The sequence below is a fragment of the Melospiza melodia genome, chromosome 4, assembly GCF_035770615.1.
Source record: "Melospiza melodia melodia isolate bMelMel2 chromosome 4, bMelMel2.pri, whole genome shotgun sequence".
In the NCBI taxonomy this organism is placed as follows: domain Eukaryota; kingdom Metazoa; phylum Chordata; class Aves; order Passeriformes; family Passerellidae; genus Melospiza; species Melospiza melodia.
Genome location: NC_086197.1, coordinates 11,311,779 through 11,337,995, shown reverse-complemented (window position 1 = coordinate 11,337,995; position 26,217 = coordinate 11,311,779). Strand labels below are relative to the sequence as shown.

Genomic DNA, 26,217 nt, shown 5'->3' with positions numbered 1-26,217 from the left:
AACAATCGAGCTGCCCAAGGAGCCGGGGGAGTCACCGTTCCTGGAGGTGTTTACGTTAAGAGTGAACATAGTCTAGACAACATGGTGGTGTGTGGCCACAGGCCGGACCCGATATCTCAGAACTCTTTCCCCACGGACTCCAGGAATCTGTTCCCGGGAGGGAGTGAGTGAGGGGGGTGACCGCGGGCCCCGCTCCGCTGCCGCTGCGGCTGCGCGCCCTCAGCGCCGCCTCCTCCGTGCGCGGCCCGGCCCGGGCCCGCCGCGCGTCCTTCCGGCCCCGGGCGCGCAGCCGCGGCGGCGCCTCCCGCATTGGCGGCGGCGGCCTCGTGCGATGGTGACGCCGTAGGGCCGGAGGAGGCGGCGGCCGGGCCGGGCGGGCGGCGGCGGCGGCAGCGGCGGCCGCGGGACGGGGGCGGCGGCAGCACCTCCGCCGGCCGTTGCCAGGTGAGCGAGCGCCGGGCAGCCGCGGCCGCGCTCCGCTCCGCGGGGGCTGCGCGGCCTGGCCGCGGCCCGCGGGGCCGGGGCTGCCCGCCCGGGCGTGCGGCCGCTCTTCGGGGCGGCGGGAGGGACGGCGGCGGGCGGGAGGGCTGGAGGGCGGGCGGCCTGCGCTGGTGCCGCTGCTGGCGGGGCGGGAGGCGGGCGGAGGGCGCGGGCCGGGCCGGGCCGGGCTGGGCCCTGCGGGCGAGCGGAGCCCTCAGGCAGCGAGAGCGCTCGGGGCACGGCGGAGCACCGGGAATCGCCGGCTGCGGGAGGAGGCTTTGGGCCAGGGGAGCGCGCTAAGTGGGTCAAGAGCACCGTAAGTGGGTCTTGTTTATAGCCTTCCGTGCACTTGTTGCTTGTGAGGGCAGGGAAATCTGCTGCTGCGCCTGAAAGCTTCTTAGGGAGGCAATAGAAGTAATAATTCCTCCGCTTGCACAGTGTGGGAGCCCTTTTTGACAGCAGAGTGTTTTTAAGTGCTTATATCTATAAACACTGGAGTTACCGACAGTAGATAATGTAATATAAATATTTGATATTAGGTTAAGCACAGTTTGGATATTCTCAAGTGGCATCAGAGGAAACTTTTTAAAAAGTTTTGCTGGTTTTTTTTTATTCCTGAGAGAATCAGGTGTTCATCTCTTGTTTGCTTGTGATGAACAACAAAGACGTTGAAACATATGGTAATGGGCTGGAAAACAAAGAAGAGATGACAGCTGTTCTTCTTTGCTGGGGTTTTCAAGCAGTGTTAGTTTCTTCTTGTGTTTGTCTTAGCCTTACTAGTCAGATGATTCTGTGGCTTCTGTAGATGTGTGGGCATTTGTTTTGAGAAAACCATTAATATTAAATTAGAACTTTTAATTTTTTGTTATACGAGCTTTGTCACTTTGTGTATGTAAACTATCATGCACTTGTCACACAGCAGAAATCTTTTAAATGTTACCTCTCGTTTAAAGAAACTTTGTGTTCTTCACTGCAGCATTGAAGCTTTTCAGGCAGCTCAATTGCCTTGTGTATCACAACCGTGTTGTGTATTTTTAAAATGGATTAAATTGTATGAAACTGGCCAGGCCCTCTGGGCAAAGCCTTCTTGGCATAATCTGGCTTTGAGTTGATGTCTTCGAGTGTAATTTAAACGCCTGTTTTCACTCCCTTGCTGTAGTCAGTGTCAGGGAGTATCGAATTTCTGCCTTCATCCTGGCTCCGGGCTTCACAGGTCTGTTCTGGAAGTCAGCGAAGAGCTGTGTGCTGCACAGCACTCAGAGTTGTGAAAATCCTCGGAGTCCTTGTTGTAGTATTTCAGTGTGGAGGTGCTTGTTTGCTGCACAACCTTACTGAGACTACTTCAGCTGCTGTAACAGAGCAAAACATGTTTGTGATCAGCAAAAGTAGGCGTTGTGTCTTGGAGTTATGGGTGCAGCCCGATCGTGAAACATGGCCAGTTTTCCTTGTTATCTTTGGCTGTGACCTAGCCTTGTTTATAGCAGAGAGGAAGTTTGTGTTATGAGTTCCTTTTTTTCTTTTCCTATGGGGTTGCCAGCCACTTGCAGTTCAGATGATTTTCATGCCGTGGTGTTTGCATTATAGGGATAACTTATTAATAATGTGTGAACTTCATCTGTTCTGTGACACTTAAACCTGTAAGAAGCCTATAAGTGTGTGTTAGTAGGCAACTTAAAAGGAAGTCGTTGTTGTGTTGGAAGTGTAAGATTAGTTGGTACAATACAGAAATTATTCCCTTGTCTGAGCTGACAACTAAATATGGTTGTGAATAAGGTTGTTGGCAGCTTTGCTGTGAAAGCCATGGAGGATCGCTGCTAATGTGGAAAACTGAATCACAATAAGTGATGGAGGAGCTAAAAGCTGCATCCCAACCTAGCCCAGGTTTTCAGAATGATCCTTTCTGAGCGTAAATCACATCTGAAAACATAATGTGGTGTGAAGGACAGGAGTGTATTTTTGGCGTACTTCAAGCAAAGCCTTTCATGGTGAAAATTTCTCCAGCATATTCTTGTATATTATATGTGTATTCTCAAATATAGATTTAAAGTGCCATGGGTAGAGAAGCTTAAATTCTCTTAAAGAGACAAGAGAGGCAGACCCATGGGGCTTTCCATCATCCCACACCCCAATGGACTTGAGTCAGTGCTGCTGAGCTGGTGACATTGCTATGAGTGTGGCAAGTGGCTAGTGAGCAGGGGTTTTGGCAGTGTGGGTGAGATTCAGACTGAAAGGCTGACTCCTGGAACACAGGGTTGGAAGGCTGAGCTTTGCAAAGCCTGTGCTTGCTCTAGGCAAGCGTTTCTGTAGGTCTGTGATGAAGGGAAATTAATGGGAATTGGCAGGGCATGTAATGCCAGTGATTTTAATGCTGGGATCTCTGCTGTTATCTCATGTCTTCAGTTACATGTTCAAGGAGCTGTGTCAAGCATTCATGTACAAAAGATACTCAATATTAGGCACTAAAAATGTTGCAAGTTTTATGGGTTTTGGATTGCATAACCATATTGTCCAAGGCACTGCGCAAAGCACAAGGCTGGCTTTGGTCAGTGGACATGCTGTTTGTGCATGGGGGAAATCTTGATAAGGAAACTTCGTGAGGTCGTTGGATTATTGTGCCATCATCAATTCAAATCCTTGAACAGAAGTAGTTCTGAAATGGAAATAGCAGTTTTGAGTATTTATGATTTGAAAGTGTCTGTCTGAGTCATTCAGTGAATTTTCTGACAGACGGTGTTGGTAGAGTTGAAAAGACGTTGCCCAAGATAATGGTGGTGATTATGAAGAAGTGTTTGGGACAGTGTTTAAGGAAGGGACTATTAAACTATTGCTTTTGATAGAACTTGTTTTAAATGCTTTGTCCTTTTACAAGGTGTATTTCAGCTTGTTGTGGTTCACATGGTGCCTGTCTTTAAAGCACTGTTTGTCAAGAGAAGTTTTAACAAAGAAGCTGGTTTTCAAAACTAAAGAATATGGAAACAAATAAGATTCTAGTTCCAATTCTTCAGGAAACTGATTCCTGAAAACATTTTGAACTTTTATTTGTTTATTTGAATATGCTCCTACTACTGGAACATTTCACTTTTGAAGTAGGATGTTGCAGGTCAGTGTGTAAGCTAATAAGAAGCAGGAGGTGAGTTGTTTTCACACAGTTCCTGTTACAGAGCTTTGAAGAGAGCAACCTCCTGCCTTCTGGGTTGTGGAGTGTGAGATGCATAGTTTCCCCATCATCTAACTATAAAATTGAACTTGCCCTGTGATTACATATATTTTCTGGGAAGTTTGTCTCAATGGTTTGACATAAAAAAATATAATCTTAGCCCAGCTTGACGATGAACCTGAAGGTTCCCTTTGAGGAGAGGGTGACAGACTTTGTGTTTGCAGGGGCTGCTCTCCACCGTGGCACGTGGCAGCTGGGGAGGTGAAAAGCAGGCAGCCTCTCCCAGGAAAGGGGGTGCCACACTGCTTGTGCTGCTGCTACTGGATTTGAGAGACAGCAAAGAACTTGAAGTGAGTTGGCAAAATTAATGTGCTCAGAAATATGAAAAGCAAATATTATATGTTTAAATAGTATTTTGCTTTCTGGTTTAACATGATTGCTCATGTGTTCTGGAGTTGCAGGTCTCTGCTGCTCTGTTGGTGGGGGAGAGGGTCTCTCTTTCTGACCAGGCAGGATTCTTTGGACTTCTGTGAACTACATGTTGTGTCAGTGATTTTGGGACATCTCAGGGCTGTCCTGTGGTTGAACTGACGGCAGAAAAGGTTTTTCAGACGTATAGGTGGATGTAAATTTCACAGGATGCATAATTGTTAGTGTAGAAAAATGTGCTGCATGGTTCAGATGGATTTGAATAGCTGTGAAAATGCACTGGAGTCTGCTGGGATGTGCCAGCTGCTGTAGCTCTCTGTGAACAGGACTAATTAGGCCCTTGTGAGAACAGAAAATAGTCAGGCACTATTTACAGGAGGGAAGTGTTGGAACAGCAGAGCTGTAATCATTGGCTGTGAGGTACCTTCGGGCAGCAGTGGGAAAGAGAGCAGACAATTTACTTGCAGAATGGGCTGAAAGTCATATCTGAATACTCAGAGTGGGTATTTCAGTGTTCTGCCAGCACATCTGAGTGCATTGCAAACCTGCTACAGGAAAGGCTACTTCCTTTTCCCCCCTGCTTTATTCTCTTCTTTCTGCTAGTATTATCTCAAAATACTAAATGTTCATGTTTCTCACCTAATGGTGAAAACCAAAGGTACACCAGGTATAGATGTCAAAATGTTACAGTGTTGCCTGCATTTGAATAGATCCTGTGAGAGTGGTTTGCTTTTGTCAAATGGTTGTTTTTCTGAGGGAGTCTGTGATCATCTGCATGTATTCCAAGATAAGGTGTCACTAGGCTGCTGTATCACAAGTACTCCAAAGCAGTTTCTCATATCTGTTCATGTAGTTTTCCTCCTTCTCTTCTTCACCAAATTAAATGCTCTTTTCCCCCAACGTGTTGGTTCCATCTGCTTAGAGGATTGCAGAGACTGCCATTCTTTGTTTGAAGCCAAGGTCAATTGTGCTGCTCTGTTTGGGTCTAGAAGATGACAATTTATGTGCTGTGGAATTTTTTAGGAGCTCACTGGATGTGTTAAGCAGTTCTACAACTTCTAGATAAGGGTCATTTTGCTGGTAGGAGCCTTCAGTGGGCTTTTCTCTGTTTTAATGACAGCACTCTGGAGAGGTTCCTGTTTTAGCTCCTTACTGATGGATTTTTATTTGTCAAGTTTGATTTTTCTCAAAATGTTGTCTTAAGTGTGTGTTAGTAAATTGGATGTTTATGGATATTTAAATAACAGGCTGTTCCTTGAGGGAATGAGCCATGGGCCTTCCTGCTAAAGGAAATATTTTCTTCATGTAATTCCAGACTTCATTGAAGGCCCTTACTTGTGCTCCTTTGATTTCTTGTTCAAACTGTTTGGTAGGTGATAGTAAATTTTGGGAGATAAGGACTTCAAGATCCCATATGTCTGTACATTGTTTCTGTTTATTGTAACATGCAGGACTTGTGATGGAAATGAGATAGTTGAAGGGAAGCAGTAAAAGCTGGTTTTTGGGTGCAAATACCAACTCTGGCTGCTTAGATTAAATCTGAATGGTGGTAAAAGAACAATGTGCTTTGCAAATTGTGTTAGTTTAAGAATTATTTGTGTGTCTCTGTATTCTCTAGAATGGCATGTGGCATTGCAAGGCTGGTCACAGCAATGTTGCATTGTTCTCAGTATTAATCTTTTAGGCAAATAGTTTTTTGCTTTAATGGAACATGATTGTAGAAATAAAAGTAAGAGCCTATTCATAATTTTTATTAAAGTAGATATGTGACAAAGTGCCAACTATTGGCTTTCTGCCTGCTGTACCTTCAGTGGGGAACAAAATGGATTATTTCTGAGGTGAGTGTTCTGAGAGTTGAGAAAAGCATAACAAAGTCAACAAAAGCTTTACTTAGTGGTTTTCAGACCTTTATATGCTCCAGGCTAGAAGGAGGATGCTGAAAAAGGCTTGTGTCATGGTTATCTGAATGTCCATGGTTAAGTGCAACTGCTCCTTGACTTCCTGCTCTGTGACATTTTAATAATTGGCAACCATGTGAAATCTGCAGCATTACAGAAATAGTTCAATAAGAGATGTCTTATAAAAATCCTTTCCTTTTTATGAGCTTCACTAATTTGGGGAAGGAAGTTGCCAGGTATCTTAGACTTGATCTGTAATGTATTTCTCGAGGGGCAATTTTCAAATCCATTTTTGGTATAGCAGAGGAAATTTAAATATAAATACACAATTATTTAAATATAAACACATACCAATTACTTGTTCTCTTTTTAGATCATCCCTCAGAAACACAGAGTGTGATTTGCTAAAGCCTCATTTCTCTCTGATAGGATTTTTCATAGGTGTTTCTTCTGCTGCTCTTATATCAAACAGGACTGTAATCAGTAATAAAATGTTAAGACTTTCTGGGTTACAAAAGAAATCTTTGGTTCAGTAGGAAGTGACTTGTTGCTAAAGTATCTAGGGCGGTGTCTATTGATTTTAGTTACTTTGCAAAACTCTTCTAATTTAGCCTTGAACCTATACTCTAGAGTTTAAGGGTAAGATGTCTTCTGTCTTGAAGATAAACCCAATTTTAAGTGAAGCTTATCCTTGATGGGCAGCAAGAGAAGCTGACCAAGTTTCAGAGGCCTGGCACGACTGTTTGTGTCCCAAACACCAAGCAGCATGTGATGCTGCTGAAAATGCCATTTGTGTCAACTGCTTTGGCAGGACTGCAGGGTCCAGGTCAGAGGGGGCAAAGGGAGGGGACCTGCAGGGCTGTCACAGATAACACTCCACAGTCTCAGCACTCAGATCAGGGCGGGGTTGATGCAGCAGTGCAGCTCTGCAGGACTGTGAATGCCCAGGACACGTGTTGGGCTGGGGGCAGCAGAGCCTTAAAGTGCTGCTGGAAAGGTGGTGCAAGATGCTCTCACAGCACACTGGTTTTTCATCCCTCCCTGTAAGCCCTTTCCAGCTGACTTTTTCTGGGCTGGTTAGCTGCATCAAACAGCCCCTTGTTACACATCACAGTAAAGTCATTGTGAGAAACAAAGCATGATCACAGAACTCATGACTGTTTTCCTCTGAAAACTCATGTCCTGGCTCTGCTTCAATAGTTCATTATTATACAAGTGCCTGAGGGCTTATCTGCCTGCAAGACTCACATGAGTGTTTTCTGTAGGCTAAGGCCATCCCTGAAAAGGCACAATTCCACATTCCTGTTCTTTTAGCAGTAACTGTGATGTGTCCAGTACTTCTTGTGCTACCACTGGAAATCACATTGCATTTTGAGAGGCTATCACATTAAAACTTCCTTAAAGCTCAGCTTCCTTCTTGAAGATCCTGTTTTGAGGTAACACTTTCTCATTTGAAGCACAAGGGACTCATGAATTGGACAGTAATGGGAGTAATGTGTTTGTAATAAATGAACAGTTCATAGGCATGTTATTTGTTACAACATTCAGAGTCACAGGTAACAGTGGTGGTATTTGGGGTTGACCAAAGCATAGTTGCATAATTCCTGTGTAGAATGACATTTAGTCATGCTAATGATGGAGCAATTGAGAATTGCTGGCACTTAAAATTAATTACTAGGCAAACATAAAAAGGAAAGGTGGGGAGCATACTCATTGCTGCTGCTTGCATCTGAGACTGCTTCTTCAGGGCTTGTGACAGGTAATGGACCAGTACCAATATATTGTGCTGCTTATGGTGATCCAGTTGCTGAGCAAACATGCAGGATGTGTATGTTAAAACTGCTTCTCTTCAGGGGTTGCCCAACAGCCTTTATTCATCTTTGAACTTTTGATTTGTTTGTACTGAAATCTTGGATCGTCTGGTAAGTTGTCGAGAGAATTGATTATTTTAGGAAGCAAGTGGTCTGCTGGTGAAAACCAGTCCTGCTTTCTGTGGGAAATGTTGAATAAGGAAGCCATGCAACTGGGGAGGGTTTAAACTGTTGGATGTGGGGCTTTGTATAGAACTATTAGCAGCACTCAGTGTACATAATGTGGTGTGTGTAATGTTGGAGGCAGATTTTCTGGCTGGTGTACTTGCAGTATGGATGAAGTAGGTTGTATAAATTACAACAAATCCCTCCTCCACCGGAGTGCAGTGAATGTCAGCTTGAAGCTGTCATGCTGGTGCTTTACAACTCCAGTGACACAGGATCCTAAGATAAACTCAGCCTTCATTTAGGGAAATTTTTAGGCTTTAACAACATGAAGCAAAGAAAATGGAAATGGATTACAGAAAGTCTTCTGCGTTCCTTGCTGTTTTCCTGCTATAATATTTATGTTGTAGAGGATCTCTCCCAAGCTCTGATTTCAAACTCCCATGTGGACCAAAAGCAACATTTTATATGGCTTGACAAAGGTCTCTTTTCACTAACTTCAAGTGACCTGAGGCAGATTAACATGCAGATTAATGTATTTGACAGTAATAAATCAGCTTTAACAAGTACCGAGGCAGAGATTTGTTTGGCAGACAGTTTGGATAAGATGTGGTATTTGGATTTAAGTTGAACATTTTGTAAAGAATGATATAGTGGAGATGGTTAAAAATTTCCTGCTTTCCTTGGTTTTATGCTGATGCATCTTTGTGCAATTTAGCTGTAACTGTGTGGAGTTTAAGTCAGAGTTATCTGGGTGAGTGAGCCTACAAAAATGGAAGGGTGTTAATTTAGATGAATGTGTGCATTTTGTCACCCAGTGTGATGTAAATGTTTACAAGCTGCTGCATAGGGACACATACTCTTTGCATTTTTTCCCTCTCTATGTAAATTTATTACGTAGGATTTTGTTTTCTTGGAGAAACAGCCTTCATATTGATTACACATCTTTCTTGTGGGAATCTTAAGCTGTAACCTTCCCAAGCTTGAATACAAACATCAAAAACCTGGGAGGAATTTGAGGCTACTTTCCTCACAGGTAGCACAGCTGTTTGTCAGGAGAGCAGGTGTGTTGGGGAAAATTATTGCAGTGATTGAGATAACTGCTGTGTGTGTTACTCCATGTGGAAGGTACAAGATCTGTCTGTTTCACTGTTCTCTGTTGTATTTCTCAGAAATGAGGCTTATGAGAAATTTGAATGTTTCCGTATCAGGGTGACAGTGTGTGACAAGTGGGGCTTCCAGATTGGAGATGATTGTTGAAGTGAGCTGCAGGAGAATGTACACCAGTCAGAGACAGGACTGGAAGATGTCATTCTTTTCCCCTTCAGGAGGAACACTGTGGAAATGAATTTTTGAAGGGTTTATTTAGTTTGTTTTTCAGTTTTGATTTGGTTTGGTTTTTTTCTCTGAATGGGGTGACTTTTTTTTCGTTAGTTTTTTCTTTTCCATTTGCACCTACTGTTCTGACTTTCACCAGTGGAAATCAGTGACATCAAATTGCTGTGGGACAGTTTAGGCAATATCTCTGAAAGAAGTTAAAAATCATAGTTAACAGATTTTATCTAATCTATATGTAAGAACAAAAATTAGGGCATACTGAGTGTTTTGATTTCTTCAAGTCTCTGGAAAAAAGTCACTTTCATTGAAACATGAAATTCCAGGGGAGCTATAACATAAACTAGTAAAACTACCTCTGGCTCAGGGTTCTGCCTTCATTGTGGAGTTGCTGCTTAGGCTGCTGCCTCCTGAGCCTCTCTGAGCACCCTCTTGTGTGCAGTGCAGGCAGGCTGTGTGGTGCCCACCTGCCTCCAAGCCCTGCTGCACAAACATCTCTATGTTCTGGCGCTTCCCTCGCTCAGTTTTGCTCCCCCTGTGTGTCAGCCATGCTCAAAGTGCCAAGAGCTCCCTGAAGCAGAGGGACCAGCAGCTTTGTGCTGGTGGTGCTCAGCAGGCTGTGGGCAGTGTGAGAGCTGTGCCTGGCTGTGTTCATGGCAGGATGAAATCCTGACGTGAGGCTCCAAATGTGCCAGCCTGCAGCACCTCTCACGGAGCCTTTGTGCTCTGTCCCTGACCTTTCTGCTTGTGCCCTGTGAGTCTGAGCCCTGGCCAAGCTGCAGGGCCACCCAGCCAAGCTGGCATTCAGGGCAGGAGGCACAAACCTGGCAGCCACAGGGCTTTTCTCTCCCCCTGTCCTCTTATGTAAGTCCCTGGCCAGAGCCTTCAGGGTAGTGCCTGCTGGCTTCTTGAGTGCCTTTGGGAGCTGTTGGTGTTCTTAGGGTGCTTTGCCTGCTGTCCCTAGGAAATTGTTTCAGCCCTTATCCTTTTTTCTACAGTTTTTTGTTTTCTGTCTCATAATAATTTAACATCCTTCCTGTTTTATTTTGTTTGTATGCATTAGGCCCTTTGCTGTCCTTCCTCAGAGACAACTCTGTTTTAGAGTTTTTAGTGAGTATGTCCATCCCCTAAGGAAGCATGAATGTGCAAGCATTCTGAGCATGAATGTACAAGCAACATAAAATAGACATGCACAGGTATTCAGAGAGGTTTTTAGAGCTAAAGGTGGCTTCATGTGCTTGATGGATTTACACTGCATATTTGTCCATTTTCCCTGTGGATCTTCATTCTGTAGCAAAATGTTCCAGGGTTTGCTTATTGCTGTGTCAAAAATGATTTTTTTTGTGTTTGAGGTCACCCAGCCTGATCTGCTAACTCTCTGTGCCCTTACTTTGGTTGATGGGCAGTGGTTGGGATCTTAATTTTTCTTATTGTTGTTTGGCATGATGCTGTTGTAGACAGAAAGATTAGGAAACCTTGTGCTTTGTTGAAATCTTAACTGCAGTTTTGAGTGGTGACCCCTGGTTTCACATAAAACTTTCTTTCCTATCACAAACAAAACCTTCTCCCAAATAATTTAGTAAATGTGTAAAATGTGATGTAAAACTTACAAACTATTACACATTAACTAGCACATATTAAAAATAGATATTGGATTTTGAATTTCATAAGTTCAAGGCTTATTTCACATCTTGTTTACTTTGCTACAGCTGCTTGCTTATCTGCATAGGTCAGGGCTTGCCTGGTTATCTGGGCAGCTTGAAGGTCCTCCAAGGTTTTGCTTCTGCTTTTTCTCATGTATTAAATTCACAGCACTGCTTATTGACTTTCTTAGGACTTGAAGCCTGTCAGGGTCTCCTTTTTTTCCAAAATCTTGTGTGCCACTACTGTGTGTCAGTACTGGAAGAGCCTTTCATGCTTTCCATGATGGTGTGCCTGGGGATACAAGTGGGTAAGGTGCTGGCTTTGCTCTGTTCAGATCTGCCCCCTGTGTGGAGTTGTCAGCCAGAGAACTCAGCTGAGAACATCTCTGGCATACAGATTAGTGCCTGGCTCCTGTATGTAGCACTCAGCCTCTGCTGAGAAGCTTGGCCTGTGTCTTCTGTCTGTCTGTGCACATCAGGTGAATCCAAAGAGCTATGTTGCATCTTGGTCACACCCATTGATACGGTAGCTTGTCTTCACATCAAAATTACATTAGATAGCTTATTTTTCTCACAGAGAGAGATCAAACTCATCCTAGAAAGAGGTTTTTTATTTGCCAGCTCCATTGACAGTAGGTGCTGTCAGCCTAAGGTATTTTTTCTTTGCAGAACAGTTTATCTGTGTAGTTTTACATGCATTAACACCCCTTACAGATGCAATTGTTCAAGAGTACCTTCAGTAAGTATTTAAAACTAGGGCACATAACTATTCAGTAGTTTGCTGACCCAGTTCTTGCTTTCTGCTCGTGTTCCTTGTCTGGGCCCTTGTCCAGGAAATCAACTGAAATTCCTACCCTTCCTACTCTTAAGTTTGTGAAGGCTTATCGACTTGGCCACATTTCCTTCCTGTTCGTAAAGTTTCTTGGAGCAATGGAGTGTCTCCTGTGGTATCTGGAGATCCTTTCTGCAAACAGAAAGCACAGGCAGTGGATGCCAGGCTCACTGGTTTGTGTTTGGGTGCTGCTGTAGGATGTGTATGTGTGTCTGAAAGGCTCCTGGGTGCAAAGCAGCCCTGACAGCTCACCCCAGCACCGAGTTCCCTCTCTGGGCAGAGAGTGGTGCTGTGGGATCTCAGCACCTCAGGACTGAGGTGCAGAGTGGCCGAGACCACCCTTGGGGGGCTCGGGAGTCCTGGAATGTTGCCAGAAGTGTCTGGTGGCTGGACTTTGATCCTACACAGGAGACGACACCTGTATGAGGACTGGAGGATTTCACTGGGTGAATGGTGAAGGGATAAGTTAATTAGAGTGTAAGACACAGGGTTTAGGATTTCTGTACAGGGGGGTCCAAAGAAGTAAGATGGAGGAATTGGGGCGTGTCCTGTCCTTCTTCTTCTTCTTGGCCTCCATCTTCTGTGGTGATGGTGGCACTTTGGGATTGGTTATTACTAAAAGTGCACTGGTTAATAAGGGTAGAAGGTATTGGGGAAAATTGATAAATATTGTATACGTAACTTCGAGTATAAAGATAGGTGACCGCCCCGGGGGCTCTCAGTGTGCTCATGGCTGGCTGCTGTGCAGACCTCTGTCGGGCCAAGAGAAAATCTTTTAGATAAACAATTAATAAACACCGAGACCGAGAAAAGATCTGAAGCCTCTTCTCGTCCTTTGAATCGCGGGCTGTCCAAGGCCACCCCGGGCCTTTCCAGGCCACCTAAACAGCCGAGAAACCGACATGGTGCCAGTTCAGGGGGCCCTTTTGGTTGCTTTTCCTGGGGCTGTTTCAGACCTTGTCATTCTGTTGTAATTTTCCTGTAACACTTTGAAGACAGCAATGGATGGAGTCTTGCATTCCTTCAGCTTTGTTGTTGTGTTCTTGTTTGTGGTCAAAGAGGAAGTGCCCCTTGTGCATGTGTCTGTTTGTTAAAGTGACATGTGTGCAGGTATGGCCCAGAATTTATTGCTGCTACAATGGAAATCTTAACTGTGGGACTCAGTTTTTCTTTCTGAAGTCTGACTAATGATTCTAAGAAGAATGTGGCAGTTACGGACATGAAAATGTTGCCAAACACAGTTAAAGTTGTAACACAATGGATTTTTTGGTTTCTGTCCCTTCTCTGTGATTTATTTTCACCCGTCTGTTGCTGCTCTGGGTCTTCAGGTCAGCAGCTTTGGCCTGCTGGAGAGGGTAACAGAGGTTATGAGCCCTAGGAGTCATTTGTTGGGAGTATGATCTGGATGTTCCCTGTTTCTTTTTCCTCTCTCTAGGAGCCACTTGAGTTTCCTTGGGATCTTTGCTAATATGCTTTTATTCCTCTTTTCTTTCTTCATTGGTCTAAAGCTTCAGGTTATCTCTGGGAATGCTTCACATAATGCTCTTTTCTTCAGTGAATTTCATAATTAGAGTAAATGCTGCATTCTACATGTGATTAAGGCAACCTGGGTGTCTAATTTCAAATTTTCTGTTTATGTGAAATTAAACCTTTATTCTTGTTTTGCAATAAGAGATTTTCGTAAGTGTAAACTTTGTGTCTGTTTCCCTTGAGGATTTTTTTGCTTAATCTGCTGTTGTTGGAGTTTTATGTTGTAAATTATCTTGTGTAAATAGTTTGACAGAAAAAAATAATCTTTATTTTCCTCTGTTGGTGCTGATTGTCATTAATCCAATGTTATAGCCAGTCCTCATTGTGCTTAGCCAGCAGCGTAGCTCTGTTACAAAGGGTGGATGGCAATTACATACTTCAAAGTAAGGACACAATAATTTTTTAGATAGGTGCTCCTCATTGCCCAGCTCATTTACAACATTTTTTTTTCAATTCCATTGTGTGTTTGGGGTTTTTCTGGTTTTGAGGATTGTTTTGTTTTTTTGTTTTGTTTTTTTTTTTTTTTTAGCTGAAAGAGATCCCAAAATGATTGTCTGAATGCACCAGTAAGTGGTGTTAAGTCATGGAAAACATCTAACATGTATATTCACAAAATACTTCCTGATCACTTCTAAGTTAACATGAAGCATGTTCATGATCTTAAACTGTTTCAGTCCTGGAATTTACACTGGGAGAGCTGTACTGGTTAGACCACACACTGCAGTAAAACCTCTGTGGGGAGCACAGAGGCACCAGCAGAAAGTATTTTGGCCAAACAAGCCACAGCAAGATGACATTTTGTGTGAGTCTCTGTGGTCCTGGACCTGCTGATGTGTTTTGGGTTCAAGCTACAGCCCTATTCCATTTTAGCAATATTCTCATAAGGAGACTTAGGTGTTTTGAAATCCCTCCTTAGCCATAGGACAGTAGAAAGTAAAAGATTAACTTAACATTTCTGCTTTTAAATTGCATCACTGGTGTCTTACGATATCAGTGTCCTTGGTCTTGTTTCAGAATTCAAGATGAACTATGTTACCAGGAAATAAATTTATATCTGAAGGAGTGGCACTGAATGTAGAGGAGACTAAATGTTCACATCAGCTTTTCCTAATTCTCAACAGTATTTGTCTTTTAAAACCAAAATTATTCTCTGGCTATTGCATTAAGGAAATAAATTCATTAAAAGTGGCTTTACTTGGTTTTAGTGGAACTTCAGACACTTGAACTAATTTAATTGGCATAAATTAGATGCAGTCTAGTTATGGTAGATCTGCTTCTTTTCCTTGAATTTTGGTTGTTAAGAAGGAACCTGAAAGATGATGCACCACTTTTTTGATCCTAGTCTGATACAATTCTGTGGATGTGGATGCTGTTTCTACAGTGTTCCTGTAGCATATTTGCTACAGAAAAGTAGCAACTTTTTAGTTGTCTGACTTGTGGCAAACATAATGTTTTATGTTTTATGGCTTTTGAGGAGAGGGATATGTGCTGTTTTCAGAAATGCCATTGCTGAGGGCAAGTGAAGCAGTAACTTTGCTTCATTTTTTTTTTACTAATATGGGAATACAGACATTTTATAAACCAAATCTGTTGGCCAACAACCAAAACACTGATGAGCAAACTCACAACCTTATGAGTAAAGATTATCAATAAAGTTAGAGAGCAGGTGCTTCCAAAAACTGGAAAGACTGTCATCTTTTTACAACCTGGCCTTTATTAAAATGAGTGATCTTGGTAAGGTGATGGTTTGCTGTGCCAGGTGTGGTCTGCCCCTGGTCAACAGGTTGTAATGAAGACCATGATGTGTACTTTTATAACAATTAAAGGTTAGGGCCAACAGATAACTGCCAGTTTTTCATACATTAGGAAAATACATATAAAATATATGAGATAAAATATATGAGATAAAATATATGAGATAAAATATATGAGATAAAATATATGAGATAAAATATATGAGATAAAATATATGAGATAAAATATATGAGATAAAATATATTAGATAAATATATAAAATATATGTATGCAGTTAAACCTTTGGAGGTGGGGTGCTGCCCTTGGGCACCTTGTCCAGGCTGTTTCCCCAGCTGGGCTTTGAGCCAGTGCACTTTATGTGTGTGACAGCATTTCATGGCAAATAATGATCTCGTTCCCCTCCACTGGTTAATGTTTTTCCAGAGTCACCTGGAAGGGCTTGTGACAAACATCAGAGTGCCTGTGGGGTGGAGCTGTGTTTTGCCCAAAGGGGGGAAAGTGGAGCTGCCCCCTCTGGGCACCAGCCAGGCCTTAAATCTGCACACCGAAATAAAGAGGTGTGCACTAAGAAGCGCTGAAGGCAGCACTGTCCTGATGATTGCTGTTGGAAGTTTGCAGCCTGAAATGTGCATATTCCTCTTTGGTTTTAAAAGCATGGCTGCAGTGTTTGTTTTTATACAATTGCTCCAGGTCTTGGAGCATTTTCTTGGAGCATTTCTCTAAAAGCTTCATTCAGTTTTTAGAGATTGAAACTCAGGCTTCCTAGGGGGAAGGGTAGGGTTATGCTTACCTATGGATTGCTGTTATTTTGGTGCCCTTTATATTCCCATGCAAAGATTTTCTCTGTAGAGGGTTAAAGGAAGTAACCTCAGTTTCATGGTGTAGCTCTGCATTTTAGTGCCTGCTCCAAATGCTTTGGTTTCTTCATCTCCACCCAACAGTTTTGTGAATTGGATGCCCTTGAGGCAGTAGTTAAAAGTATATATTCTGAATCTTCACTTTAGAGGAAAGTGATGTTTGATTTCAGGCTTTCACTTGCAGACAGTCTGTGATCCCAAGTGTTACTAACATAGGAGAACTGCATCTTTTTGTTAGCCATGAAGCAAAGTTGATATGAGTAGCATGCCATGGAAATAAAATCATAAAAGAACAAAAGATGGGATTTTCTCACTTGGAGAAACTGAGCCACTTAATGAAAAATGAACCAAAAGCAAGTTTTGTGGGTATTTGTGGAATGTAATGTGGAATGAGCTTGAACTTCATTCTGAGTTCTATGCTGCTTTTGTGACAATTCACTTGGTTTTGGTTTATTGAAGAGTAGAACTGATTTACAGCAGTCATCCAGTCTGTAAGGGCGGGACATTGTGCTCTGGGGGTGGGCCAGCCTCTGCCATAACTCTTTACTCAGTTAAAAAAATGGGGTCCGATTTGCAGTACAAATTGGACAAATGTTGTAACAATGTAGTGGGATCCTGTGAAATGGAAGCATTTCGATAATGCAGGAGGCTGCTGGCTTGTTCCCTTTCTTTGACTCCAAATGCATCAGAATGTGCTTGATTGTTTGCCTCTGCAGCCTGCTGTGAAATAGCTGGGGCTGAAGTTGCAGTGACAGTTTACAAGTTAAAAAGACAGCTTTTTGGCCACTGACCCTCTGCGGGAGTCTAATCTTTGTTTTGTAGATGCCTCTTTATCTAGGGAAATTACATCAAGAAAAGAGGTGTTGGATTACTTCCTCATTGTTCCTCTTTGTTAAAGATGACCTCCAAAGAATTTTTACAGGCTGATTTGTCCTTTTCCTTAGGGTACATTGAGAAAACAAAGTCCTCTGTGAGAATTTCCTTCCCCTCCCGTTCATACAAACCCTTATTTGCTTTGTTTTTGACTGCAGCTTTGGAATGTTAACTGTGGATGTTTTACCTCCTGAATTGAGAAAGATCAAGACTGTTAAATTAAAAAAAAAAAAAAGGAAGATAAAAGTTCCTTATTTCAAGTTGGAGTTAGAATACTGTTATTGAGGGACAACTTGTGACAACCAGAAATACAATGTTCCTAGAGAACTGCATTTCAATTAGTATACCTTATTTCACTCAAGGTAGCCAGAATCAGCTGTTCCACAGGCACAAAAATAGGTTGTGTTCTTTTCCCAATCAGTCTGTCCGTGGGTTGTAGTGGAAGTGCTCTGCCATTTGTACCTGTGCTGGCAGTTCTGGGAAGGGAATTGTGCCTATTCTGGCACTAAGGCCTTGCCTGAACCTCTTGGGAAATCTTATTTCAGTCAGCTTTGCCATTCCACTGGCGTGGCTGTAGCTGTCATGGCACATGGCACAGGCAAGGCAGGGTTTGTGCATTGATACAGCTTCTCCTACAAGATTTTTCACGCACTCAAGCCCTTCATTAAATATTAAGCATTAATGAACGTTCTGAGAAATGTGTAGCCTGAAAATTTCATGATGGTCTTTTGTTCTTTTGATAAGTTAAGGTCTGTTAGGGGAATGAGCTAATCTTAGGAGGAATCACCCACTGTGTGTACATTGTTTATGCTGCTTTAATGGCTGCTTTGGGAGGGGATCAGTAAGGAAAGGGCATGCAGTGGATGCCATTGCCTACCTGAGCAGGGAAGTTTCTGCCAGTAAGGCAATTGAGAGGGGATTGCAGGAAAAAGCAATTTTCATTCTTCTTCCAAAGACCAGCTACAGCCAGAATTAAATATCTTCTGAGGATCATTCTCATGCTGCTTACAGGAAAGAACATACTGACAAGAGTGGAGTACTGGAGAGATTGCTTTGCTTAGGGGCAGTGGGAGGTAGTCTGACCATCCAGGACTGTGTTTTATCCTCAAAAGGGAGTGACAGATCTTTTAGATCTAATTACAAACACTACTGTTAATGTGTTTTCTTTGTTTTACTACCACGTGTCATCATTTAGCTGAGGCAGTAAATCAGCCCTTGTGCCAGGTGAGCTCTGGGAGTTGGAAGGGCTGCAGTGCTTATCCCAGGGAGTGTCACACAGAGAATAATGGCATTATCCTGTGCTGCTCAAGTCTGGGTAACTAGTCTTTCCTTACCATCTTCAGGAGTGAGGCAGTGTCCCAGATATGCTGTAGCTGTGGGTGTTGGCTCCTGTGACATTGCACAGCTGCAGTGCGTGCTGAAATAATGCTGCCTTCCAGTTGTGTGTGCAGAGCTGGCAGGGCTGAGCCTCACACTGCCCTGGCTGTGCCCCTGTGGGCTGAGGCTGCTCTGGGGCTGTGTGGCAAGGCAGCAGCACACTGAATTGACCAAAGCCTCGTTTTGTGCTTCCAGGCTGTGTTTGGAGCCCTGCTTGCATCAAACTGCCAAGTCCTTTCTGAAAGCTGATGGAGCATTTAGGAGTTTCTGTATTAAAAAACCCAACAGACCAAACTCTGTAGATGCTTTTCTCAGCTTATTTTAAGCACAGCAGGAACTCACTGATTCATCTACATGCTGATATTATGGATGCAGTCATTAAGTAGATTTTAAGTCATCATGGCAACTTCCTCTTTAAATGGAAGCTAATTTTAATGAAACCTTTAATTTGTATGCTACAAAAAATGTTGAAGGATTTCATTTATGAGTGATAATCTCAATGAGACACAAAACAATATTTTCCAAGACCTCAAGTGTTCTATAGCTTTCCATTTTCTAGCTTTTGTTTTTGGGAACTGTGCAGTCTTAGGCAGAATGGGGCAGTAAGTATCCTCACAATGGTTCAACCATCATCTTCTGGTTAGATTCTACTATACTTAGCAATACTTCCTAATTTTTTAGGAAAAGAACTGAACTGTGAGTCATAGAGACTTTGTGATAGAACTCAGACTGCCTATGCCTTTCCTGTTCATAATCTTCACTGCTTTCTTTCATTTGTGAACAAATATTTCAGGCTATTTGCACTTCTGTGTTGGCACCTTCCAGCTGCATTCAGTCAGTGGTACATTTTTAAAAAGAAGTGAAACCCAGTAGTGGTGATTTTGGATTAGCTTTAACTTGCTTACTTTTGCATGCTCATTTAGGGCAAGCATATTTAGCACTGTGAGGATCCTGCATGATGAATGACATGGAAACATCTTAGTTCACTGAACAATCCCACTGTCATTTCAAGAAACAGCAACTTCTATTTCTGCAGAGCTCTGAAGATCAGCTCTGCTGCTCAATACAAATCTGACTCTCTGGAGGTGAAATGCATCTTTCATTTTTAACCTTAGTGAATACTTGGCAGTGAGTGCTGGTGAGGTAGGTCTTCAAGGCTTGATGTAAATTGGCATTCCTCTATCTGTTTTATTAGGAGAGCCTTTTGCAAGCATCTTGGCCAAATGTGGTTGAGCCTGTTGTGTGGCTGTGCTGTGTCCCAGAGCATTGCCCTCACAATGTCACAGAGGTGATGTAAGGACAGGCATTAGGCAATATTGCTGCTGCAGCACACAGTGGCAATGCTGTTGCTTAAATCTGGCTGAAAGGAGAACCAGTACAACTTGCTGGTTCAACGTCTCATGGAATTGCCCAATGTGTGGAACTGACTGGGCTGTTTGTGCTGACTGCCTGTTTGAAATGTGTGGGTTAGCAGGCAGGGGGTGTGCCTGTGTGTAACTGTTGTTTATAAACACCTGCTCTGCTTACTTGCATTCTTCTGCATTAGCTACAGCTTCAGATTGCTTCAGTGGACTTACTAAGGTCTAACCCCAGTGGGCAACCAGGACCCACAGAGCTGCTTGCTCACTGCCCCAGTGGGGTGGGAGAGAGAATCATAAAAGAGAGAACCTGTGGGTTCACAAAAAGACAGTTCAATAACTAAAGCAAAAGTTGTGGATACAAGCAAAGCAAACCAAGGAATTCCTTCACCACTTCCCATGGGCAGGCAGATGTTCAGCCATCCCATCAGGAAAGCCAGGCTCCATCAATGTCATGTTTACCCCAGCCAAAACCAGCACAGTACTGTACTGAAATTCTCTCTTATAGGCTGCTTTTTGAATGAAGATGTCCATTAGCTTTATTTCAAACTGTATTTGTTGTTGTTTCTGTGGTGTTCAGCCATCCCATCAGGAAAGCCAGGCTCCATCACATGTAATGGTTACTTAGGAAGAATATTAGCTCTCCCCCAGCCAAAACCAGCACAGTGCTGTACTGAAATTGTCCCTTATAGGTTGCTTTCTGAATTAAGATCCCCATTAGCTTCATTTCAAACTGTAGTTGTTGTTGCTTACTCTTTTCTTTCTTACATCAGTTTTGCCAAATGGCAGTGTGATTATGTCTTCATGTTTCTTGCCTAAAAATAGCATTGTGAATTGGCTGCTTGAAATATGACAAAAACAGTTAAGATTTCAGTTCTGTGGCTTCCTGAATATTTGTTCCTGCTCTTAAAATCTACTTGCTCAACTCCTTCACTGAGCTTCCTGTGTAATGTTGCTAAACCTCCTCTTAATTCTCCTGTGGCTCTTGTGTTTACCAAGTAAACAGCTGTGGCCATTTTAGCTGTTGCATCTCAGATGGAGGTTGTGACCCTGCAGTGAAGGCAGCAGGAAGGTGGGGATGCCATCTGCTCTGCTGTCACATTGTCACCTTACTGTCCTGGGTGATTAAAGCACTGTGCCATGCTGAACTCGGACAACTCGAGGGATCATTCAGTTCTGCAGAGTCTGTTACCTGCTCATTAGCAGCTCTCTCCTCTGAGGATTGCCAGGCAGCTGAGGGGATAGAATATTACAAACTGCTGCAGCAAAATTAACCAGAGCCCATTTGTCAGAGCTGAGAATTATCTTGCAGTGATCATATGTAAATGAAATGAGTTCCTGTAAGGACAGAATACATTATTTATTGGCTTTTTGGAGGTGACATCTTATTACAAAACTGCCCATATCAATTCCCTATCTTATATTTTTAATTTTCCCTCCTACATTATGACAAATTTCAGCATCTTTTATTGGGCAGTAAAATTCCAATTTAATTATGCATACTGGCAAGTTAAAACTTGTTAGATGGGTTGTCTTAATGTTGTGTGTTAGTCACATCAGAGCACTTAGGTGCTACAGTAATGACACCAGGTGATTAGTGCAAAAAGAATAGATTGTCATTCAGAGGGATTCTGAAGCTTCAGCTGTGGCTTCACTGTGATAGTACATTCTGATGCTTTCTGTCACTCAGACTGCAGAGTTCTCCGGAGATTGTGCCTCCCAAGGCTGCCACTGTCAAACAAGTCTCTCTGAACTGGCTGCTGAAGTGGCACCACACAGGGTGTACAAAACAAATGGGTAACCAAAAATACTCTGGATGAGGGCTCAGATTAACAGTTGTCATCAATTTTCTGTAAATTTGATCAAATCTTTAGCATTTTGAGTTAAATTTACCCTGAATACTTTTTGCAGTGTTGTAAGTGTAGAAGACAGTTGCTTTCCTGAGTAGGAACCATGGGTTATTGTGTTCCCGGAGATTTACCTGGTTTTGATTGCTCTGATGGAGTGAACAGTGTTTAAATTTGTCTGCTCTAATTCCTTGCACAAGTAAAGATACAAACCCATTCCTTGCAGTGATTGTGACCATGTTAATTTAAGCAAGGGAAGCATAATCACATTGTGTACTACTGCCCTCCTTGCAGTCTGTCTAAAATTAGTTGCTGCTTGAGCTCTGCTTGATTGCTATTACTAATACTTAATGTCCTAGTTTGGTGAAACCTAGTCTGGATGATTGAGCTTGGGTATGAGCTTCATACCTGCAAAAATACAGTAATTATAGAGTACCTGTGACAAGTGGTGCATTTCTAAATAATATTAACAGCCTGCTGCTTGCAATTTTGTAATTCATAAAAGTTGACTGTGGTTTTGTAGATTTACTGCTTTTTGAAGCTCACTTTCTGTCACCTTTCAAAGTTGTGTTTAACTTGTGTTAAACACAAGGATATGAAACTGTTAGTGGTCTCAGGATGAGGATTCATTACCCAACAGTGTAGAAATGTGTTTAATTGATCCTGTGGGATTTTGGGCACATATAAAAGCAGTTGTCATAGCTGTTTGTAGCTTGTAAGCAAGCTCTTCTTCCAGCCAACTTCTGCATTCCTCTTTCTAACTTCAGTTGAGTTACACAAACGGTTTTGTTCTTTCAGAGCCAAGACATAATCAGCCAAACTGAACCAAGAGGAAAGAGAATATTTGAGAAGGCCTCCAGCATCTCATGAACGAACCAACGGAACTCGATAATGCCGGTTGTGCAGAGCCAGGTCTGCGGCTCAGAAAAGGACACATGTCTGACCCTGCAACCACACAGGCAGCCTTTGAGGAGGACAGCTCTCAAGAGAACCTTCTTCTAGTGGAGACACCACTGTCTTCTGACCAGGAAAATGTAAGTCATATGATTCATTACCTGCTAGGTTTTCTAGGAAAAATGAGTTTTGACCTAAGCGCTTCAGTGTTGTAATCTAACTTTTGGAAATGTGGACCATGAGCCTCAACCTTTTATTGCCTGCTAAATAACTGTAATAATACCAGGAAGATTGCAGAAGTATTCAGTTGAATAAATGTATGGGAACTTGGGTGACAAGACCAACTATAATAACTAGTTTAACCAGCTTTTATGTTTTTATTTTGTCCTCAAAGAAATGGGACTTGTACTGGTTTGTGTTCTGCTGAGATGCTGCTCATACAAAAAGATTTTTGTTCTGTAATTTTCAATTAATTGTAAGTGAAAGGAGAACTGTTGGCTCTGGCTGCATGTAATCAGAACCTTGGCTAATTGGTATCTTTTTGATGATTAGGACAGAAAAATCTGTTTGCAAGCATTCTTGCTGTAATTAGACTGAACAGTGCATGATATCTTATCTCAGACAGTAGCCAGTAACAGACTCACAAGGAAGAGCAAAAGGATGGGGAAGCCCCTTGTGTTACCTCCTAGGACACTCTCCCAGTCTTCAGCAGTTGTTGGCTCACAGATTTTCTGAGCCAGTGGCAATGTCTGCAAGTTTTAGGTGCATGAACCTCTATAAATTTTGGCAGCCACAACATGCAGAAGGGCATCCACAGCTTTATTAGGTCTTCTACAAAGACACAGTCCAAGCACTGGAGAAAAGTACCTTCTGGTTATAGATTTCCAGACCTGTAATTAATGCTTCTCCCAGGATATATTCAGATGGATATCAGCATAGTTAAGTGGAAGAGGCATTCATCTTAGGCTCACTATCCAGTTTATCATGGATTAATGAGTTTACTGTATCAGCTCAGTCACAGCAAGTGTGTGGTTTTAGCCAGCAGCAAAAACATGCTGGTGCTGCTTACTGTGTGTTGGGCTGGGGCTGTAATTGCATTTGCCACAAGCTCTGGGTGTTTGCAGGGCCCAGTGTCATGGATCAGCTGACATGAGAACTGCTATTTGCCTTCTCAGCTTGATGAGTTGGAGCCCTTACAGAATTTAGTGCCAAGCATTCTTGTAATGAGAAGTCAGGATTGGTATTCATGTCTAGAGAGCCAAGCCAGCGCACTCACAGTTGTACTGCAATAACTTCTCCAGAACATTCTCAGTATTCTGATAAGGTAAACTCCCAGAGTCTTTTTCCATTTTGTGGAAGGTTATGAAGCATGGGTTTAAGGTGCAAAGTCTTGGACAAAACTGGTTAGAAAAAGAAAGGTTGAGTTGTGGTAGCAGATATTTTGAATTTACATGTTTATCTCTTGGTGTGTTTGGGATCATCTGCTTTGAAGACTATTTTCATTCTTGTCTCTGACTTTCCTGGTTGAATAATCAGAGTTACCAGTGGATGGAATGCCCAAGGTAAAAGTCCATAACTGATAATGTGCTTTAGTTCTTTCTGTACACTGCTTAGCTAAACAGAAATTATCTGGCTGAATCAGTGTTTAATTCTAACATTTTGGCAATGAAACAGTTGAAATACTTTCATTCTCTCTTTCAGGCATTCGTAGCACATGTTGTCTTTTTGATTTTTTTGCTTTCATCCATATAACAAATGTTTGTGTTTTTTTTTCATTTTGGCTCACTACAAATGTTTGGCTTTCTCATGTTTGATTTCTCTTTCCTGGTCTCCTGAAGTGCTGTCACAGAAATTTGTTTTTGCCATTTGGGTCTTGCTGTTACATCTTAATCTGCATCACTTTCTCTGCCATATATGGCCTTGTGCTTTTTAAAATTTTTTTTCATCCTTTTATGCTGGTCCTCAGTGATTTCTTGGGTTTGTTAGTATGATGCCTTTAAATTGTTTTTGTCTTAAAAGGCTAAATAATTGATGCTTCTAATGGATCATCCCAAAACACTTTGCTGTCAAAAGTGCCAATATTGGCTTGCCAAATGGCCTTTATTATGTGATATTCTGCAGTGTTCCAGATAATCTGGAAAAAACATTATGCTATACATCTTCCTCTGCCTTGTGTAAGCCTCAGCACAGCTGTTGCTCAAATGTCAGCTTGGATTCCCTCTCTGCTCTGCTGTGCATTCTGGCTCTGTGCATCTGTCTCAGCAGAGCAATGTGTATTTGTTCATTAGCCTGACTTCTCGTTCAAAAGCCTCATTTTCCTCTGGTCTGGAAGAGATTCATGTTCAGATAACAGTAATATAAGGATTTTGTTCTTGACCAGGTGGCAATCAAGCTAAACACAGCCTTATAAAGGTCTCAGGTAGTGCCCACTCTGAATCAGCCACGATGGAGCTGGGGGCAACAATTCCTGTTGGATGAGGGAAGGCAGTGAGGGCTGTTGTCATTTAATATTCCTCTAAATGCTTCTACTTAGGAAAAGCTTTGATCATAGTAAATATGTGTTCTGAAATGTACTGGGCTTAGGACTTGATGTATTAGTGTAAAAAGATGTGTATTTTTATCCTGTGATAATATGACATTGTTTATTTTCCCAGTGCCTCCTATTACTGTGCTTATATCATTGCAGCTCTCATATAAAATCTTCTCCAAACTCTCCTATACAAGATTCCTTTCCCTGCTTGTATATCCACTTCCTGCTCCACTTGTAGAAGTAGCTCTTAAGAGGTAGTAGTTGATGAATTTTTGATGAATTATTTTAATAGTCTTTTGTAAGGAGGAAGGCATGGAAGCATGTCATTATGTTGTTCAGAATTAATTTCAATCTTCCTCACAGCTTGCATTGTATACTATGTACTTATAATTTGATGGACCAAAATATTGGTCCTCATAATAAAGCTTTTTTTTTTTTTTTTTGCTAAGAAAATGAAGGTGATATTAAGAAATAACATTTACTCCTAAAAGGTTTCTTTTCTGAGGCTGTTGACCCTGGCACCTACCTGAGAGGTTGCATAGCTGTGAACTAGAAATATAAGATCCTACTTTCTGTAAATTGTGGCATTCAGTAGATACATGTAGCAAACAATTGCTAGCCAAAAGCATAGACCATGCTTATTCCAAATAACAATAACACAGCTGCACCCTTCTGCCAGTGCTGTTAATCTGCCAATTTTATAACAGTTCCTGTGAGAAGATACAAATCATATAACATCAGTATCCTTTTTATACCTGAACCTCTCAGTCTGTATTTTGTTCCATAACTCTCTGTTCTCTCCTGGAGTGCAGATATGTCCATAGCTTATCCCCTCTTCCCAGTACCAGTTTCAAGGACTAGATACACATCTTGCTGTCTTTAAATGTGAAATTAGTGTGGTGGCAGGTGAGTGGTGAGCCTTCTGTGACTTGGACCAACAGTAACCATTTGTCTGCATGATAAGCACTTGATGATGAGAAAAGCATCAAGCAAAAGCTGCATAATTCTTCTCATTCCTTCAGCAGTTTAAACTTATTTTCCTTTATCTGGTTTACAGTACATGCTGATAAAGCATTTTTCATCAGGTGTTTCCCTCCTGTAGCATCCTGGATTGCCTTGTCTTTGGGACAGCATCCTTTCTCCAGTCCCAGAGTTTCTGTGTCTTAACTGCCTTTGTAATTCCAGCAGTGATAGTTCCTAAAGAAATCCCTCCTGCTGTGACTTTGTTAAGCTGACACAATCAAACGCATGTGACTTCTTACCATGTGCTGAATGGGCTCTTTGTGCAGCCCTGGAACCCTGTGCTTGACTCTTTCCCTTTGTACTTTAACCTGTCAGTGACAGGAGGTAAACAACAGAACCAATTTCTTTGCCTTTGTTCCAATCACGGGTTTTGCCCGTGCCTGGATGATGATTCCTTTCATCTTCCCTGAAGTTGAGCTGTTG

The 26,217-nt window shown here is 42.3% G+C and overlaps 1 protein-coding gene across 3 annotated transcripts in view; it reads left to right on the top strand.

Annotated features, from left to right (window-relative positions):
• Positions 1 to 380: 380 nt before the first annotated feature.
• Positions 381 to 26,217, top strand: part of ADIPOR2 (adiponectin receptor 2) — a 44,952-nt gene continuing 19,115 nt past the window's right edge. Inside the window, exons 1-2 of one of the 3 annotated variants that reach the window (XM_063153869.1) lie at positions 381 to 444; positions 22,146 to 22,381. In XM_063153869.1, the coding sequence (XP_063009939.1) occupies positions 22,214 to 22,381 (168 nt within the window). In that variant the 5' untranslated portion in view covers positions 381 to 444; positions 22,146 to 22,213. Of the gene's footprint in view, positions 445 to 684; positions 797 to 3,844; positions 3,988 to 22,145; positions 22,382 to 26,217 lie in introns of those variants that run through there. The other 2 variants (XM_063153870.1, XM_063153868.1) reach the window with 2 other exon arrangements.